At 53.1% G+C, this 20,884-nt stretch overlaps 1 protein-coding gene across 1 annotated transcript in view; it reads left to right on the top strand.

The window, feature by feature from the left end:
* Ccdc149 (coiled-coil domain containing 149) overlaps positions 1–20,884 on the top strand; it is a 91,465-nt gene that overhangs the window by 39,887 nt on the left and 30,694 nt on the right. The window contains exons 4-6 of the mRNA XM_076864301.2: positions 8,662–8,769; positions 19,452–19,568; positions 20,237–20,409. Of these exons, the coding sequence (XP_076720416.2) occupies positions 8,662–8,769; positions 19,452–19,568; positions 20,237–20,409 (398 nt within the window). The remainder of the gene's footprint in view (positions 1–8,661; positions 8,770–19,451; positions 19,569–20,236; positions 20,410–20,884) is intronic.

Raw genomic sequence — 20,884 nt, 5'->3', positions numbered from 1 at the left:
TGGTCACAGTGGCACATTTTCCCTCTGCAAACTCCTCCTTGAAGGAACAAACGCCCCTTGAAGGTCTTGGTCTGGTCCCCACTTGATTTTGAGCGGCTGAACCAGGGGAGGCGTCTCTTCCCATCCAGGAGGGCGTCTTGCTTCCTTGCCACGGCAAAATGATGGCTTATTTATACGGTGACAAGCACAAGTTGACAACCCTGGAGAAAGCAGAATACACAGTGGCCCTCTGTGGGACGCGAGGAAGCCTTTTATTTGGGTGGAAAGGTCTTCTTGGTCAAGCGTATTTCCGTCCCCTGTGACTGCGAATCAGAGTGACTTTGTATATGTGTCCTGGTTTGATGCTCAGAACCTAAACTACCTTCAAAGACCTCTAGTGCTTTGAGATGGATCTTTTCGCAACACTTTGAACGCTACAACTTGACCGTTACAGCAGGGAAACGAGGAGGAAATCTGAGGTCCGGCTGCTCAGAGCCCCCCCAAATCATATCGACGCCAACTTCAGTCTGAGCACCAGCGCACCTTCCCATCAGCCATTTGGATCCTGGCGATGATTTTGTAAGGGAAGCAGGAGCACCCCACCCCCCGCCCCCAGTTTAATATGAGGAAATTTGAGCTCACAAAGTCTAGAGAACTTGGGATCTATGAAGGGAGTTGCTGAGAGCCAGTAAGTTGCAGAAGCCGGATCATAATGACCAAAATTAAGCTAACATTTATCTAAATAGCACCCCCCCACCCCACCTGCATGCATTCATTAACAAATGTGTGTTCTAAGAGAGAGAGGGGTGGGCTGCTGATGGTTCCTGGCACTGCCAACAGCTCTGCACAACACAAGCTCACTGTGTGGTTTTTGGTAAATAAGAAAGCTGTCCCTGCAGCAGAGGACCTCATTTGGACAGTTGCTGTGAATGAGGGGCACTTGCTAAGCGAAGCAAGCTCCGCCCAACTGCTGTTCACTTGGGACTCACCGTCAGACAGAAGCAGCCGAGGAGACATTGCAATTAAATTTGCTATCAATCACACCTTTCAAGAAGACTCCATGTATCATCAAACATTCTTTTAATGCATTCTTGCTTAATCTAATGCTTTGCCCTGTTGAAGGTGTGGATTTAAGAGGCCAGGGTGTCAACCTTTTTAATACCAAGTAGTTGAGCAACATTTGCTAAATCTGGTCTCTCTCTCTCTTTTTTCCTGATTCTTCCTGAGGAAGTGCCTAGATCAAGGGGTTTGCTTGTCTTGTCTTTTTTCTCTTTCTCATTTTTTGGTTCCCTTTCTGATTTGTAAGTCTGCAGATTGAGAGGCATGTTACAGGAATTTGTGGTCTGTCTCGTTTCATGTTGTGATGTGGGATAATTTTTTCCATGGTTGGGTTACTCGAAATGTGTCTATCTAATAAATTCCACAGATTCAGGATGACTGGGGGATTGTTCCTTTCTCCTCCCAGCCTTGGTCTGAACTGTGTAAAGACTCAGGTGAGAACCTGGGTCCCTTCTGCAAGACTCCTGTTCCCAGTGTCTGGAAGAGTGCAAGGTCAGAAGCCTCCTCTCCACCTGCTCTGATTTTCTCTGCTGGGGAGGCTGAGCTTCTCCCCACCCCGCCCTCTTAGGTTTGGTGATGGCAGCCTGCAAATTTAAATAACAAAAGGCAGAGCCCAGGAGGGAAAAAAGCACACAATTTTATTAATATTTTATGTCCAATGGGAGTTTGCTGAAAAGAAGTAAAACTCAAAGAAGTGCTAGACGTGGAGCTAATATTACCGACCTAAAAAAAGACAGGTAAGTTGGGCTTTGGGGACTAATTGTGGGAGAGTGACTAGAAACATATTGGGAAAAAAAATTATGAGAATTAAGGGTTACCTTAGTAATGTTTATGAAAGTTCCCCTTGTGTCCACTGTGACCCTCTGTCTCTGGCGAGCACTCTTTCTAGGCACTGGACAGAGGGACATCTTCACAATCGGAAGTTTATGCTCCAGTTTTAGGCAGAAAAGGGGGTGTGTAGAGCTCTTCCTGGATCTGTCAGTCAGCAGCCACCTTCAGCTCACAATGATACTGTGGCCGTGTTCTGGTTTGGATGTGAGGGGTCCTCCCAAAGCTCCTGTGTTCTTGCAGGAATGTTCAGAGGTGAAATGATCCGATCGTGAGACCCGTAACCTAATTAATCCATCCCAGTTTGAATGGACAGACTGGTGGCCCCCGAAGGCCAGTGGGGCCTGGCTGGAGGAAGTGGGTCACGAGGGCCTGTCCTGGAAGAGCTCATCTCCCCTGGGCCCCGTCTGCCTCCTGGCCACTAGGAGCTCAGCACTTTCCTCCCCCAGCCCTTGCCGTGATGTTCTGCCCCCCTGGGGCCCCAAGCAACCGTGATGGCCAGCCATGCACCGAACCCATTAAATCTTGAGCCAAAGTAGACTTTTCCTCCTTTCAGCTGGCCTTGCCTGGTACTTTGGTTACAGCAATGGAAAGCTAGATGGTAATAGTGTATAATTTTGGCGGGGGGTGCTATTCTGATTCCCTCTTGTCCATCTTTTCATTTTTAACAGCAGGCACAGAAATGAAATTTAGTAGGTGCTTATCCCCCCATGTAAAATATTTAGGGCTGTCTCTTACAGCTAGTATCCTGAAATCTCCTCTTATGAGCCAGTGTCTGTTCCCTAACCATTGAGATAGGAATCCTTAATAGCCATGGTCAATGCCAAATATGATGATAATTATATTTAAAAGTTGCCCATCATTTCTTATAAGTGTAAAAATCATGTGGCATCTCATCAATGTCTAGAGCAACTCAATTCACAATAGCCAAGGTATGGAACCCACCAAGATGCCCTTCAACAGATGAATGGATAAAGAAAATGTGGTATACATACACATAAAAAAGAATGAAATGATGGCATTTGCCTGTAAATGGATGGAACTGGAGACTATCATGCTAAGTGAATAAGCCAATCCTCAAAGAAACCAAAGGCCAAATGTTCTCTCAGGTATGCAGATACTGTCGTACAACAATGGGGCGCGGAGGGAAGAATAGAAGTTCACTGGATTAGACCAAGGGGAATGAAGGGAAGGGAGAGTGGATGGGAATGGGAAAGACAGTAGAATGAATCAGACATAAATTTCCTATGTTTATATATGAATGCAAGACTAGGCTAACTCCAAATCCTGTACAACTACAAAAATGGGAAGTTATACTCCATGTATATACGACATGTCAGAATACACTCTCCCAAAAAACATTTTATAGAATAAAAAAAAATCATATGGCATCTATGGTATAAACTGTTCTAACATATTTTGTGCCACTTGTAGGGGAACTGGAGGGGTGGTAGAGCAAGAGCTGGAGTTTACCTGCAGCCGGAATTCCAGAGAGGTGGACTGATCTGCGCAGTGAGGCTCTCTGCCTAGAGGTTGGGGGCAGGAGCCAGCTGCTCCCTCGTCCCAGGGCTGTTTCCCTCCACCTGTCAGGATGTGTGGTTGTCACCCCTGTGCAGAGAGCATTTCCAGGCACCCCGCTTCCCATGGTAGGAACTGGTTTTGGTGAGCGGCTGTGGCACACCTCCCTATGGGAGGGGTCCAGCTGCTCCCTGTCAGAGGCAGGTGTTCAGAGAGCACAGCCCAAGGCCCTACTCTGTGTCCACCAAACCCCCTCTCCCTTCCCCAGCACAATTGTAATCCACAAACCCCTCGCTAGAAAGAGTGACGTGCATGTTTGGATTCTCTAGTCGGCTCCACTATATTTGCATGCCTCTATTATCAGGGCAAAAATATCAACCTCTAATGTTGCCCCTGGCTGGATCTGAATGTTTAAGAGGCCTCTTTGTGGATCATGGCATGTTTTGCTCTCGATGCCGACCTCTGCCCAGAGATGGGGAGGAAATAATCCCTGGTGCTGCTGCCATCCCTGGGAAACCCTTCCTAGACTCCCGCCACTCCCCCCGACATCTCCTGTGCACGGTGCTACCGAGTCCTTCTCAATAACACGGAGACAAAACGCCCTGCAGAGCTGGTAAATCATAAGCAGGCGCCATGCATTGGTTTGATGGATGGCTGAGTGAGAGCGTGTGAGTCACGGGTGTTATTTTTGGTCAGAAGAATTGTGTGAACTTTCCTCCTCCATTCTGAGTGCTTTGAAATGTATGGCTTTTCTTTCTTTCTTTATTCTTTTCTTCTTTTGTTCTTTAAGGTGTATGTCAAGGAATTAGGTACCATATCAGAATAGTCATTTTCTAGTTTTCAGAGTTATTGTTTTGGAGTTGAGGAGGTGGAAGGGTTGAATAGAAAAGAATTGTGTGTTGACAGGTAATCCAGTCTGTTAAATGTGAAAGAAAATTACAGTCACCTGCTTTAAGGTGGTGGCTCCTCCCCCAGCCCATTATATCCCAGGGTCAAGTTTAAAATGGGAGTGGCGGTAGGGGGAAGATTGAGATGAACTGACTTGGAGGCATAGGGATTTATCTTTTTCATACCTTTATTTTATTTATTTATTTTTATGTGGTACTGAGGATCGAATCCAGTGCCTCACCTGTGGTAGGTAAATGCTCTACCACTGGGCTACCCACCCCCTGGGGTTTTAATTGAATATTATTTAGTGGATAATATAGAAATGCCTGACTTTAACCAGGTGAGATGATGTGTGCCTGTAATCCTGTGGCTTGGGAGGCTGAGGCAGGAGGATCGCAAGTTCAAAGCCAGCCTCTGCAACTTAGTGAGGCCCTGAGCAATTCAGTGAGACCCTGTCTCTAAATAAAATATAAAAAAGGGATGGGGATGTGGCTCAGTGGTTAAGCACCTCGGGTTCAATTCCCAGTACCAAAAAAAGAGAAATAAATGCCTGACTTGACTTTGGTAGAGTTCTTTTTGGCCAGGCTGCAGAGTACATAACGTCTGATCATCGATGTGGGGTTTCCAACTTGCTGCTTCCTGAAGCAGCCAGGCCTTTGCCCCAGGTTTCTCTGGAATCTTCCACTGCTGCTTATGCAGACACCTGTTCTGATTTAGTATCTAGATACCTGGGAGCATCCTTCAACTCAATGCTTTCCAAAGTGAGGCCCACGGACCAAGGCAGACTGCAACCTAATTGTTTCTGGCTTTTGATAAGATGGTGCAGAAACCGAGAGTCGGTGTTCAGAGGCTTTTCTAGCAATCTGCCAGCATGCTTTTATGTCTTTTGAATCCAACAATAAACACTTGAAGTTTTATCTTGATGTCTTCTTAAATTCATTTTCCTAGTAATTTGTGTTTATTGCATTTTACAAAAGTCTCCATCAGTGATGGATTAGAGGAAGGGATGGGGTCTTTTACCACTGATGGGCTGAGCTATTCGGGGTCAGCTACTGCAGTTAGAGTCGTGAGTGCAGGGTCTTCTCCTGTGCCTGAGGGGCACAGGCTGTTACTGATCAAAAAGGGGAGGTTAGGGAAGCTCTCGACTTCTTTATTGTTTATTTTTTGTCTTTTGTTAGTGGTTTTTTTTTCTTTTCTCCGGATCCTTCTCACTGTTGAGGAGAAGCCTCCTGGGGGGGGGTGGATTTTGCATTCTCCTCCAGGTGAGGATGCTGAGGTCTTCCTGACTGCAGGTGGCCGCTGGCCCTGGACAGAGCCAGCTCAGGGTGGCTCCTCCCCGGGACAGTCCCTCCTGTCTGGTGACCTGTCCTAGTGGGGAGGGAGTGTGTTTGCTCATGCAGGAGAGGACAGTGAGCTCACGTCTGGGGACGTCTGGAGGGCTGTGGGGGAGAGGCTGAGGCCACTTGCTGGTGAGACTTTGAGCTCAGGGAAGAGAGCCGTGAGCGGGAGGAAAGTGACCCGGAGGCCAGTCAGGATCCTCGGACTCCGCTGCCGCCTGGGACGGTTCCTTCAAATGGAAGCTTGAGGTGCAATGGGGAAGGGGAGACGGAAGCCAGGTGGCCCTTCCCCTGCCTGGAAAGCTCTCCCAGGGGCCCACGAGGCTTGTGCTCTTTTGGTCGACTCTCGGTTTCAGTGTGGCCCCCTCTCTACTCTCTCCCTTCTCTCCGCCGGCTTTTTCTTTGGGGCACTTAATATGCAACATGCTGTCTTTATTTATCCTAATTTGATGTCATTAATTAGGTGCACGTTGACAAGGGCAAGGGGTTTCGTCTGCATTGCTCAGTGCTCTCTCTCCAGATCTAATACAGTGCCGGGCGCACAAGAGATGCTCAGTGAACCCTTGTTGTGTAAATAAGTGAATGGCTAATGAGCAGGGGAGGGCAGGCCACAGGCAGCCAGTGTGTCCAAGGACGCACCAGCTGCTTCCACACAGCTGTCTACCAGGTACTTGTTGGAGCTCCTGAAGGGCCTCAGTCAAGGGGGGTGGTCAGGCTTTAATCAGCACCTACTGTATGCCAAGCACTGGAGCCGACATTTGGGTCCATTAGTTAATGAAGTGACAGATGGTCACATGAGTTGTGTGTTCTTCGCTGTTTTACAGGTGAGGACACTCAAGGGTTAGGAACTCGGGTGGAATGACCCAGCCCAGTTAGAGTCTATCTGGTTCCACCCAGAGAGGTTTCCACACGCCACCCGTCACGGTGGCTCTTGGTTCTCTGCTTTCCTACTAGGAAACGGGAATTAATTGTCCTCTTTCACTAACTTTTTTTTTTTTTTGAGAGAGAGAGAGAGAGAATTTTTTAATATTTATTTTTCAGTTTTCAGTGGACACAACATCTTTATTTTATTTTTATGTGGTGCTGAGGATCGAACCCAGCGCCCCGCACATGCCAGGCGAGTGCCCAGGCGAGCGTGTCACCGCTTGAGCCGCATCCCCAGCCCCTCACCAACGTTTTGTCTCATAAGAGTGATCTGGGAAAATTAGAACCCAAATAGTGTAAGATATGCATTTTGGGGGTACAAAATTAGCCTGTGTTGCTAAGTGATGCTCCAGCTAACGAGAGGCCCCCGAGCCGAATCCCACCGTGGGGACGACTGTGTTTTCCAGCCAAGACGCGGGCAGGGCCCTGGCTTCAGCTGTTGGCCCTCGGTGTCCTTGTTCGCCATCCCTCCCTGGGCTGAGGACAAGCAGCCTCCAGACTCGGCTTCCTGACCCTCCGTCCACCAATACCGACAGGGCATCCACTGGGGCTGGGGAGAGGTCAGCAGAGAACACAGTTCCTTGCCCTTCTGTTTAGCAGGGAGCAGGGCAGGACGTAGACAGCAGGCAACAAACCTTGAAGTAGATCACACGGCGTGTTAGGAGATGGCGGGCCTCTGGGAGAAAGGCCCGCCCAGGGGAAGGTCGCGGTACTCAACTGAATGGCCCCGGTGGCCCCTGTTGGGCGGTGACCTCTGGGCAGCATCCTGAAGGTGGCAGGGAATGAGCAGGCGGGCTGTGAGGGCGGTCCCAGTCGTGGGAGAGGACAGAGGATGTCACCGTGCTGAGATGGGGTCAGGCCTGACTCCAAGGGAAGAGAGCGTGAGGGAGGCAGGGGACCCCTCCCAGGGCCGGGGAGGGGGAGCCAGGTGAGGCCAGGCCTGTGCTCTTTCCCCTTCTTCTCTCTTACCACCTCCATAACCCTGCACTCCCTGAAGCCCTGACATCGACGTCATTGGAGACGCAGCCACCTCCTCTGGCTCGGTCTCCCAACATCCCTCGATTTGGTTCCTTCAGCTGCAACGTGAAGGGAATCTATTCAGCCCTCTCTGCAGTCCCCCACCCAGGCCTGAGGCAGGCTGGCGGCTCCTGTCCCCTTCCTTCTTCACCCGAGTCTTTAGGACACCTGCTCATGCGCAGGTCCTATAGGGAGCCACACGTGGAGCCGAGGAGGGGAACACTCGGCTTTTTGCTGGTGCTGTCCTCGCTAAAGCTGAGAAGGAACGTGATCGGCAAGGCGAGAGGTGGGGCAGGCCACCCTCGCAAAAAGAAGAGTGTCCTGTAGAACAAAAAGCCACGAGAGTGAGCCACGAGCCACGGTGGCCGTTGAAAGCTGCCGTGGGACGGAAGCAGGTAGCTAGTGGGTGGCCAGGAGCTCCAGGGAGCCTGGAAGAGGCCATGGCAGGCAGTCTGGGAGGGGGTGGAAGTGCATGGAGGGGGCAGCTGGCTGGCAGGGCGTCCCACGTGGCCACAGAGTCCAGCTCAATGGAGGTGTGGCGTCCTGGACATGGGCAGGGAAGCGAGGGTCCTGGCTATGGCTTCCCTGGAGCTAGAACAAGGGGACAGGGAGGTGGGAATCAGCCCAGGACTGAAGAGTCACCTCGGGGTCCTGATTTCAGAAGCTGTCACCGGTCATGACCTCTTGGGCTGCCTCCTAAAATCGAGATCCACATTCTGTGTACTTTTAGCAAAGCAGAGCTCATTAACCAAGACACATTTAAAAGGGGGGAAAACTTACCTGAATCAGAAAAGGAAGCTTCCCCTCTGTTGTTTGGCCCAAAGTATAGAATCGGATTCTGTCCACTTTCAAGCTGGGTATTTTCATGATGAGCTCTTAGAAAATTTTTGAAACGGTCATGCACAACTGACTGGTGGACGCTGTCCATTCTGCAGACAGAGGACTTCCCCGGTAGGAGGCTCACGGCGGCCTCACCTGCAGTGGGTCTGCTCTAAGGGGCTCTGTGGGGTTCTGCCCGGCTCAGACACCAGCACTAACTGCCCCCACCAAGCCCCACATGTATCCACTGCTCTGTTTCTGATCGTGTTCCCTGATGCGTTGATATTTCCAGGCTAATCTTGCACAACTACTGAGAGATTCTCAGGAGCGAAACAAACATCTGGGAGAAGAAATTAAAGAACTTCAGCAAAGGCTTGGAGAGGTCCAGGGTGACAATAAGGTACTGTGACTATTTACAGGCAAAGAACTCTACTGTGTGATTGCGCTCTAGAGGTCATGTACAGCATGTTGGAAAAACGTAATGCACCATGGCTGGAAATTTTGTGATAGGTTTTGACATTTGCAAAGAAAATTCAGTTTAGCATTTCTAATCTTTATTGCATTGCTGTGTGTGTGTGTGTGTGTGTGTGTGTGTGTGTGTGTGTGTGTGTGTGTTTTGGGCACACACGCCGACGCATGTGTTTCTGAGTTGCTCTAAAACATTGTTACAACCGGGTGCAGGGGTTTCATTATGCTCAGCTTGGTGGTGGAGAGCATTGCGGTTGAGGGCAAAATAAAACCCAAATGCTATACGTTCCCCTTCTGTACAAATAATGGATTTGTGGCTCAGATGATTTGGAATTATTCACATTCAGTTTTGAATTTTAAGTAGTCATCCTACTAATTATGTTCACATAACCAATTTATTTTATTGCTAAATTTGGCAATTTGTATGGAACATTGCTCAAAATCCACTGCCTGGTATTAATCAGACTCCCCTGTTGGCAACGTTAATTATAAAATATGAACTCATAAACTCCAAGCTCGATGTGCGTACTCTCTCTTTCTCCCGCTGAAGCCGTGAACAAAAGTACAATCGGGAAAGGAAAGAAAAACTACCCAAGTTTAATTTTGTCCCCCAAAATAATTTCCTGTTTTGCCAAGACAGATTTATTTTCAACTTCTTGCCAGAGGCAGATTTTGCAATGGAGATGGCATTGGATTCTGACTCAAAACCAAACCAAAACAAAAAACAAACACTCCCCCCCCCCCACACACACACACACACCACATATTGTGTGTGTGTGTGTTCAGAGCAGCTTTCCTGGGGAAGTGTTTTCTGGATGTCACCAAATTCGTTGACAAATGATGGTGACTGCTTTTGCTGGGAGTTGTTGGTTGTTGGAAGGCACCATTTTGCAACATGTTCACTTAAAAAAAGAAATGACAGTGTTGTCTGGGACAGTTGTCTGGGAGAGACCTCTCCTGCAACACGAGGTCAGAGAGGACTCTGCCTTCCGCTGCATCAGGAGGCCAGATCTGAAGACGTACATTCAGCTGGGATGGTGAGCACTCTGGAGATGGTTTGTCCCAAAGGGTTACATTTTTGGAAGTTTGGTCTCCAGGGCAACAGTATCAAAAGGTGCTGGGACCTTTAACAGGTGGGGCTGATAGAAGGTGTTCACTTCATGACCACCCTCAGGAAGGGACTGACGCTGGTCTCCTGGAATGGGTCAGTTCCCAGAACAGCCACTTGTTTTGTTGTAAAAGAGCAAACTTGACGCCTTTCTGGATAGGCTTCCTCTTGGCTTCCTGAGCTCTTGGGCACAGACGACCCATCCCTGTCACACCATCCTGCCATGTTCTGGCCTTTGACAGAACCAATCAGTCCTGCAGAACCTCTTTGTAATGCACCCAGCCTCAGCTATTTTGTTACAGTAACAGCAAATAGGCTTAGAACCTTTGTTACATAGCCTTTTCTCTACTCTGTCTGCCTTCATGTTTTAATTTTTTTTAAATTAAGGTTTTAGAAAACCTTTTGGATTTCACATAAATTGGAGAAATTAGGCTCTACTGTTCTTGGCCATGAAACAGGGGGTAGAGAGGACACCCAGGAAAGGTCCTAATTAACACTGGACAAGCTAATCAGGCCTCGTGTGTAGTTTTAGTCATCGTTACAGGATTCAGGCTCTGTCACCTAGGTGTTTGGTCACTGATTAGAGATGAGACCTTCTTGGTCCCTTCCTCCAGTGGTAACAGCAGGGCGAGGTCTCATAGAGAAGGAAGTGAAATGTGTGCAGCTTTCTCTGAGCTCATGCAAATGCTGGCGGCGTTTCAGGGACGTCCTAAGGGTGATCTGGAGGTCCGTGGCTCTTCCTGGTTGGCGGGTTCTTGTCCTGTTTCCTCCACGGGGTGGTGACGCCCTGCTCCAGCTTTCCTGAATGCCTTCCTGCCTTTTGGTCACTTAATCTTTTTGCCTTTTGAGTGAGTGAAACTTGGGCATCGACATCAGCAGCTGGTGTTCAAGGAAAGAAGGGGAGGACATGCGTGTGTGTGTGCGTGTGTGTGTGCGTGTGTGCGTATGTGTGTGCGTGTGTGCATGCTTGTGTGTGCACACTAAGCTTCTGCGCCTTGCCACAGTCTGAATGTCACCATTTGCTTGGGACCTGGGTCTTTTTTTTTTTTTATTGGTTGTTCAAAACATTACAAAGCTCTTGACATATCATATTTCATACATTAGATTCAAGTGGGTTATGAACTCCCATTTTTACCCCAAATACAGATTGCAGAATCACATCGAGGACAGGAAAGGTAGCAGAATACAACCGTCACTCATGTGGCGTTATGTAAAAATGTGGGACCTGGGTCTTGGTTTCAGAGGCCGGACACATTCATCAGCTGTCTTCTCTCCCGAGGCTCAGAGTTGGGTGACTCATATCCAGGGCCTGTGCAGTCATTGGCCTGGCAGAAGGTGCAGGAGATGTGACAGTGTCCAGCGGAGCTCACCCAGAGGAGCTCAGCCCGGCCCCCAGCCCCCACAAAAAGAGAGAGAGAGAGAGAGAGAGAGCGAGGCCTTCGTCTGCGTCCTCCTCGGCCTCTAACATTCCAGGGCTGGTCTGTTTTCAGTCCCTGTGTGTCATGGACAGCCTCCCCCAGGCCAGCCACCCCAGTCCTCAGCATGAGGCCAGGTGACTCATTTGACAGTGACAGCAGGTCACAGCCCCTGGGACTGCAGGGCAGAGAACAGGCCTACCCTTGGAGGTTTGGTTTGGGAGGTTTTTTCTGGTTCGTTATGTCACTGGCTGCTGCAACCTTGCCATCGTCTCCCAGGTCTGGGCCACCTCCCGGCCTGGTGTGCCGGCCTCCACAGTCTGTCCTGGGGTGCCGGCCACAGTCCGTCCTGGTGTGCCGGCCTCCACAGTCTCACCAGACTGCTCCAGCTGCATCCTCACCAGGCTCGCCTCATACCTAAGCTAGTCGCAGCCGTGTTTTGATCTGCCACCATCTGCCGCAGGACCTTTGAGCCTGCTGTCTGCTCTGCCTTTTCCCCTTGCCTTCCTCTGCAGGCTCCTGCTCCTCTCTCAGGTCACAGGTCAAGTGGAGCCTTTGCCAGCTCTTAGGTGCCAGTCCTGGGCATGCCCACGTGTCCTGCTCTGCCTGCCCTTGCACTGCACCCGTGTGGCACCCTAGCTCTTTTCAGGCTGAGGGCCACCTTAGGTGGACACTGCAGTGTCCCTGGGAAGGGGCGTCCTCGTTCTCAACATGAGACATGATCTTTATTGAAGGAACGGAAGTGAGCAAGTCGGGGAATGAGGAGAGGCTCAACAAAGGGTTCAAGGAAAGAAAGAGAAAGAAACTCACATGCTGCAGAGGCTGCTGCCACCTGGTCAGTGCGGCCACTGGCTCGGGCGAGGCGTCCTGAGCAACCTGGGGAGCAGAACCAGCCCAAGGTGCGCCGCCTGGGGAGCCGCTGTCTAGCGGTGGCCTGCTCCCCGCCGCTCAGCCCTGACCCTGGCCACCACCACGGGCTCCAGGTGCAGCCAGATGGGCCAAGGCGGTCATGTGTGAGTGGCTATCCAGGGGGAAGCTTTTGACCTCCGAGTGCCATTGTCACTGCCGACCCCGGGCCACACTTTGGGAAGCCCCGACTCTAGTTCCGCTGTGTTAAGGAACCAGGTGGAGGGAAGAGACTCCCTGGATATCTCAGGGGAGACTGATTGTTCCACTTGTCCAGCTGCAGCCTCGGCACCCTGCAGCCCCCGGGATTCGCTGCCACCTGGCTTAGGAGCAGCTTGGCCCCCGTGGGGCCCGGCTTCCTGTGTCAGGGAGGGCGACCTGATCCACCAACACCTGTGCTCCCGCCGCCAGCGCCCAGGAACTTCTCAGGCCCCCAGGTCACCAGGGACCCAGCCCAAACCAGAGGAGAGGTGCGAGGAAGGGACCCGCCAGGTTCCGCCCCTGCCTTAAAACCCAGGTCTTCAAGGTCAAGAGGAAGAGCCCCTGGGGAAGGGAGGGGTGGCCATGCCGTCAACCACCAGGAGAAGCTGTCCAGGGCCTGGGTGGCCCCGACAATCACGGGGCCAGTGTGTGGCGAATAAGGGCCAACGGGGGCTGCAGGTCCCAGGGGGACCCCCTCCCGCCCCAGGGCCACCTGCCTCCCCATCGGGCATCGGGAGCAGAGTGGGTTCAGGGAGGTGGACTGGAGGGAGGCAGAGGACAGTAGAGCCAGCAGAGGACAGCTGGGTCCCTGACCCCAGGAAGGGCCTAGTGAACCAGCTCTGGGGTGGGAAGCCGCGGTCGCTGTCGTTTTCTGTGCGCCATTTCTGAAGCCACCACGGTGGGATTCGCTCTCCCCAGAGCACGGCTCCAGCCTGCCACCGTGCACAGGAGCAGGGGGACACCGTCCAGGAGGTGGGGGACAGACAGCAGGAAAACAGGACGCACGGAATCATAGGACGGTGGCCCTGCTGGGAAGACCAGCGGGGTGCCCTGGCTGGACGGGAGCTGTTGTTGGTCAAAGGCGGCAGGTGCCTGCCCTGGGCGAGCGTCTGGCAGGGTCAGTGTCACTGCTGTCCTTAGGGCCACACAGGCCCATGGTGGCCCCGAAGCCTCTGGCACAGAGCTCCACGGAGCCTGAGGGTCGTCCCTCCTGGCGGCCACCTGTTTCCTTGTGTCCAGTCGAAACAGCACTGGGGTGAGAAGCCTCACCGGTGGCGGCCCGGTCCCCAGAGCTCAGCCCTCGTCATCGCTGTGCCCTGGAGGAGAGCGTCCCCCCACAGGACCCACAGTGGCCTTCGTCAGAGAGGACGACGTGTCCTGCAGCACACCTGCGATGAAGCCCGGGAAGCCCAGCCTGGTCACTCCTGCCAACGTCACGCTTTCCCACGTCCTGGGTCCCCACCGCAGACTTAAAGTGAGCGAGGTGACAGGAGCCCGGGCTTTGCCCTTAACAATGAGCTTATGTGGCACCAGGTGACGGTCTTAACACCTCTGCTCCATCCAGGGTTGGCATCGTCAGTGACAGAGCCTTCTGTGACCATCCTCTGTTGACATGGATTTCTGGATGGGTTTGTCAAAGCCACCAGCCAATAAAGACGGGGGCCAATCAGCCTGCAGGTGACTCATTAACGGATACACCCTTAAAAAAAAGGTGGCTCAGCTGTGGATGTTTGTCACGGTCCTGGAGGAGGGACAGGGAGCTCTGGGAGCTTACGCTTCACAGAGAGCATCCCGGGGAGAGGGCACAGGATGAGAAGCCCCCGCCCGGGCATTGCAGAAGCCACTCACACAGCCTCCGCCACACCAGACGTCGCATCCTGCCCTGCCTGGGTTCCTGGTCCTGAACCCTGGGCGATACTCGGCCAGATCAGCAGCAGGCGCGGGAGCTCAGCACTCCCTGACGTTTCCTTGTCAGGAGAATCCGATGCACTTGGCCCTCAGAGAGCATCCCTGCACCTGTCCTGGCTTAGATGAGCTCGGGGCCTGAGTGGACCCCCGATCAAGATAGTGTGGTTTCAGCGGGGCGGAGGGGCTCATGCTTGTAATCCTAGAGGCTCAGGAGGCTGAGGCAGGAGGATCACAAGTTCAAAGCCAGCCTCAGCCAAAGCCAGGCACTAAGCAACTCAGTGAGACCTTGTCTCTAAATAGGGCTGGGATGTGGCTCAGTGGCCGAGTGGCCCTGGGTTCAATCCCGGTACCCTCCCCACCAACAGGAGGGCAGGCCTTGTTTATGAGGTTGCTGGGCACAGCCCGGGCCCAGTGGATGTTTCATAAGTGCCTTTCCTGCGCCCTCTCCCCAGGTGGGCTATGTGCAGCCCTACACAAGGACAAGGGCAAAGAGGGTGGGCATCCTCTTCCTGTTAGCAGTCCTTTCATCTGACTCTTCCAATAGCCCTGGGAAATAATAGCCACTGTGTCCGAAGTGTAACCATACCGAGTATAACTGGGGATTGCACTTCTAAAGCTCCGTCGAGAGTCACATGAACAGTGACCATTGCACTGTATCTTCACATACTAGGAATGGAAACCCCTGGAGCTGCAGATGTGCAGTGCACAGCCTGGGCAACCATACATGGTTGTCCTATCTACAAGACAACTTTTATCCTTATTATTCTTTTTAAAGCCAACAAGTCAAGTCACATGTGGCTTAGCAAGTTTAGATAGCTTGCCAAGAGCACACAGCCAGGAGTAATGATCTGAACACAGAGAATAGCTGTTCCGGCACCTGGCTGCCTGCCTGTTGGGTAAAATAGATTCAGGTGATTGAAAACAAGACGAGGTGGAGCGTTTGAGGGCCAGGAGAGAGAAAGGCCGAGGTCAAAGAAGGAAGCGAGTCTTCCTCACTCGGAGCCTGGGGAGGGTCGTGGCGGCTGGGGGAAGGGCTCTCCAAGCCATCTCAGCACATTGTTTGGGGCCATCTCCCTCAGCTACGGCCCAGCTGCACTTGTGCCTCATCCGCAGCTGACGCCTGGCGCCGGAATCCATTCATAAACATTTATTTCTATCCCAATCAGCACATGGATGCATCTCTTGGTGGAGCGGGGGCTGCGTTGGGCTCGGACCCACCTGCGGGCTGCAGGGGAGGCGGGTGGTGGCACCCGGACGGCCCTGTTTGAGGGAGTTGAGCAGTTGCTTGGTGGCATTTTCCGAGGGGAAGTCAGCCCTGTTTGCCTGCACCCTGCAGATGAGGGTGCACTGGAAGGTGGACGTCCCTCGCGGGGCCCCATGTGAGCAGTGAGCCAGGAGCCGCTGGGGTTTGTGGAGCCCTTTCATGCTCCAGGGTGGCACCAGGTGTCCCCGGGAAGATGCGCCGTCTCTGATGAGGGGCAGGTGCCGCCTGGTACGTGACAGAAATCCGTGTCCAGCCCAAGCTCTCCTGGATGTTCCCTTAACTTGCCCAGGAATTCAGGGCACACTGCTGTGGTCACGCTGCTGAGTTGCAGTATCACAGAAGGTATCAACAGCGTGGTTTTGCACAAATGTATCAACAAACATGATATTTGTACATTTAATAGATCAACGGTGGTTACTTTCCTACCTCACTCCAAGGCTAGGGCATTGGCCACAGGATGATCGCCAAGGTTTTAAAATTCTTTCTTTCTCTCTTTTTTTTCTTGCCGAACCTGTGTATTTGAGTCCCCCTAAGTAGGTGCCACTGAATGTCCCCCACTTTCTCGCCTCACATTGGAGCAGCCCTCAGACGAGTGTCCCACTGCCCAGTTGTTACCCATGAGGAGACGGAGGCCCAGAGATGTTGAGATATATTCTCCGAGTGGCACAGCTTGGTCTGTGGAGCCAGGATAGGGGCCCCAGGCTGCCGGTTCCAGAGCACAGGAGCTGTTCTCTGGGGCTGGGGAGGCAGGAGGACTCTCCCCGGGCTTTGCTGTCCCTATCTTGTCATCTCAGGCTCCTTCGGCTCGCTGCACTTGAATCTCAGACTCACTCACCACCAGCTCTTACACTCGGGACTCACTTCCAAAAAGCAAGCGTTTCCACCCGTGCAGCCCGGCAGCCTGCAGTCGCGACTCTGTGCACGTTAAACGCCCAATGACTGTCAGCGCGGTCATCGAAGCTTCACGGTGTCGGTGTATAGAAGGCGACTCTCATATGGCTGTTGGAGCTCCATAAACACGTTGAATGATTAATCGGCAGAGCGCAAACCTGATGTGGGGTTCTGGATGAAGCGGTCGCGAGGCATGCTGTGAACGGGCCACCTATTACTTAAAGCTCAGGCCGTCGATCTGCTTTTCACGTCCCAGGAGAAGTCCCGCTTCAAGGGCACGACCGGCTCCGTGGCCACACGGGACGGCTCAGCGCTCCGGCTCCCGGCCCTCCTCTGACGGCTGCTCCTGTTCCACTGGCGTTTGTCCCTCTGTACGCACACTTCTGGGGTTCTGACGTCCTGAGCCAAGAGTCTGGTGGCATGAAGGATGCTCCGCTTCTTGGCCTTCAGCAATCCCACTCCTGGGTGTATCATCTCAAAGGACTGAGATCAGTATGTGTGAGAGACACCAGCTCTTGTCACCGTAGCGCTGTTCGTAACAGCCGAGGTGTAGAACCAGCCACAGTGTCCACCACGAGCTGCATGGATAAGGAAAATGTGAGTGTGTACACACACACACACACACACAGGATGGAATACTATTCAGCCTTTAAAAAGATGTTGTTGTATCATTTGTGACCGCACAGATGAATCTGGAAGACATACCAAGCACAGAAGGACAAATTCTTCAGGATCTCAGAGCAGTAGAGAGTGGAACTGTGGTTTTTAGAGGGGGTGGGGGAGGGGAGGATGGTCAACAGGTACAACGCGGCTGCTGGATGGGGGAATAAGTCCCATGTTCTTTTGTGCAGTTGGGGGAGTGTACTTAGCAAGAATCCACGGTTTAGTTCAAAATAGCTGAAACAGAATGTCTCACCACAAGGAGGTGGCAATCGTTCGGGGTAATTGCCCAGACGTGACCAGCACCCCTTGTTTCCGTGTGTTGAAACAGCATGTTGTGCCCCACAAACATACACAGTTGAATGTCCCCAAACCTCAGCAGGATTGAAAAATAAAAACCTTGGCACTAACGAGAGGCTGTGAGAAGTCCCCTTGTCTCCGGTTCCCACTGAATCGTGAGGGGGAAGTGGCCTCGTGTGACCTCAACAGGGGACGCATGTGTGGCCCTTAGGATTTTCACCACTCTGTGTGTGTCCCGCAGTGATCACGGGAGACCTCGAATGTGGATTTGGGGTTACAAGGGGGCTTGCTGGGGAGGCAGAGTCACAGGTCCAGAAGCTGAGAACAGGGCGGAGGCGGGACGGCGAGCAGACTCCGGCGAGCAGAGCCTGGCCCACGCCAGGGACGCGGCAGCTCCTGGCACCCCACGGTATCTGTTGAATTCAGCAGAGTAGTTTTCAGACAAGGACCTAGAGTGGATGTCACGGGCAAACGCGCTTTCCTGTCCTCCTCCTCGGTCTCCCAAGGCCATGGCTGCTGCTTCCTGCTTCCTGTGCCCCTCGCGTCCCCCTGCCCTGCACCCTTCAGAGACTTCCAAAGTCACGAGGACGTCTCCACTGATCTCTCAAGATCCACGCAGGAGCAAGGAGGGCCGCAGCAGGCTGCCCTGGCCAGGTCACATCGAGTGGCAGCGAAGACTGTCCCCAGGACCTCATCCGTGGAAAGGCCCATCCACGTGCACCTGCAGGGAGAGGGGGACTCAGGCCTCAAACCTTCCAAGAAGCATCAGGAAGCCGCGCTGTCACCACACTCCGTTTCAGTGGCTTGTGTCCCTGTGATGGGTGGCTTGCGGATGGAGGCTCTGAGACCCCCTGCTGGGCCCCCTTCACCCCCCTGGGGCCTTCCCGCCAAGGTCTGGAGCTGTGGGTGGGCCTGGCTGCAGGGCCCTGGAGAAGCTTGGGTTCTGGGCGGTCCCTTGGAAAACGACGTTGTTGGAGACTGGAATTTTCTCCCTGGAGATTTTCAGACCTATAAATCAAATGAAATTTGTGCCTATGGTTTAAAAAACTAGACCACAAAGAAAGGCCAGGTAGCCGTGCAGCCTCCTCCCCAAACATGTCATGTTAGTGATTTGGTGGACGCGGTCGGTCATTCTTTCATGAGTTCTGGGGACAATTGAATCACGTTCGTAGGAGAGTTTGTGTCCCCTCTTCCCGTTTAACCTGGCATCTCGAAGACGCTGCCTGGCACGACGCAGTTCACGGAGCCCGCGCAGCTGTGTGCTTGTGTTTGCTGACCCTCTGCTGTCGGCTCTGTGTCGGGCCCCCTGACTCTGAATGGCCGTGCAGTCTACCTGTCTTCCTCCCCAAGGCCATTCCCTACTGGGTTATTCTTAGCCCAGATGGTCACAAGTGGAGGTGCCACGTCATTGGGTAGGGACGTTCCTAGGGCCCCGGATTCTATCGCCTAGTCACTAAGAACGTGGGAGCTCACCATCCGGGTGTCTTCTCCAGCGTGGGGTCCTCCTCTTTGAATCTTTGCTGATTTTAAGTGGGACCCAGAGTCTGCCCCACGGTGCATCTGCCTTCGCTCTCTAGGCCAGGCTTTGTGTCGCCTGCACGCATGTAGGCGGTTAGAAATCCGTCATAGGGGGCTGGAGTTGTGACTCAGAGGTAGAGCACTCACCTAGCACGTGCAAAGCCCTGGGTTCGATCCTCAGCACCACATAAAAATAAATAAGTAAAGTAAAGGTCTTGTGTCCAACTACAACTAAGAAAATAAATAAATAAATAAATAAATATTTTTTAAAGGATCCATTGTATCGACACGCAGTTGTCTTTTTCCCCCAGTATTTCTTTTGGGTACCAGGGATTGAACTCAGGAGCACTCAACCACTGAGTCACATCCCCAGCCTTGTTTTGTATTTTACGTAGAGACTGGGTCTCACTGAGTTGCTTAGCACCTCACTTTGGCTGAGGCTGGCTTTGAACTCACGATCCTCCTGCCTCAGCCTCCCGAGCCTCTGGGATTACAGGCGTGTGCCACCACACCTGGCCATTCCCCCAGTATTTCTTGAAAGCATATTTCCTATCCGAAGTTTCAGTCTGGTGTCCTTGTTTACTTATTCCTATTCTGTTTCTTCGTCTGTCTGTCTGTCCATCTGTCTCTCTCCATCCCCTGCTCATCCTGTGGAAATGCAGCTCTTGAGGATGACAATTGCCAAACAGAGGCTCGGGGACGAAGAGATTGGCGTGCGGCACTTTGCGGCCCACGAGCGTGAGGATTTGGTGCAGCAGCTGGAGCGGGCTAAGGAGCAGGTGAGGGCTGGCATCTGTGGGGCGGGGGACGCGTTGGCACAGGGGACACGGTGCAGGGAACAGCAGCTGGGCGGGGGACGCGTTGGCACGGGGGACACGGTGCAGGGAACAGCAGCTGGGCTCTTCTCCCTCCTGCTCCGGGCTCCCCGGGCTCTGGGTTCTGGCTCAGGGGGGGACGCCCCATGCTCAAAGCCTGTGTGCTGAACACAGGCAACTTTGCCCCTTCCCAGGACAGACCACGAGGGGAGGAAATGTGAAAAACCGACCTTAATTGGCCAAGTTTGCCCTAAGATGCTGAGCAAGGCTTCTCTCGGCAGAATCTCCACGGGTACAGGGCCCTGGGTAGGGAGCAGCCCGGGGCCCAGACAGCTCTGCCCTCTTACTAACTGGTTCTGGGGAGCAGCTGTCGCCAGTGTCCAGCTCAGCCTCTCTGAGCTGAGGCCGGAGGGCCTGCTGCAGGTGGGGGACCTGCTTCTGCTCTTCCAGGCTGCCCTGCCCGGTTACCTCAGGGACAGTGATGCCGGCCAGAAAGGCGGCCCCTGCTTCTGCCTGGGTCCCGGGCCTTGCCGGTGGCTTCACAGCATGTGGGTCAGGAAGCCCAGGGCAGGATGGCCACAAAGCCAGGCCAAGGCGGTGGGTCCTGAGGGCGGCTCTGGCCTGGGTTCCAGATCGAGTCCCTGGAGCAGGACCTGCAGGCCTCGGTGGACGAGCTTCAGGACGTGAAGGACGAGCGGGCCTCCTACCAGAGCAAAGTGCAGCGGCTGAACCAGGAGCTCAACCACATCCTGGGCGGCCACGAGAACCGCATCATCGACGTGGATGCTCTGTGCATGGAAAACAGGCAAGAGTCCCTGAGGCATTGGAGAAAATTGCCTTAGAGGGGAAAGGAAGCCACAGCCTCAAAATGATACCAATGTCACACACTAGGGGTAAAGGTCAGAGGCCCCACACCTGCGCGTCCCTCTGCCTCTTCCCCGCACCCGCCCGGTTGGGCCAGAGGGTGAGGAGCCACCCGAGCTCCGTGTTATTGCTGTCAGGGGGAAGGAGGAGAATGAGAAAATAAATTGAGAAATTCCCTCAGCTGTTTCTCTCCCCCGAGGCGAACTTCAGAGTGTGCGTGTGTCTGACTTCACGTTGGGCCTGGTGTCGCCCCCCCAGAGGCGCCCTCTTAATGAGAACTCTGTGAACACTGTGCCCTGTCCCTGAGGGGAGCTCTGCCAGGCCTGCGTAGAGCAGGGTGTCTGTGACTTGGGCATGTTTGACCTTGATCGCATCCACTTAAGGAAAGGTCACAAAGATGCACGTTTTTCTCCCCC

Source organism: Callospermophilus lateralis, chromosome 8 (assembly GCF_048772815.1).
Source record: "Callospermophilus lateralis isolate mCalLat2 chromosome 8, mCalLat2.hap1, whole genome shotgun sequence".
Taxonomy (NCBI): Eukaryota; Metazoa; Chordata; class Mammalia; order Rodentia; family Sciuridae; genus Callospermophilus; species Callospermophilus lateralis.
Note: the sequence above shows the minus strand (reverse complement) of the source record. Positions and strands in the feature narration are given on the sequence as shown.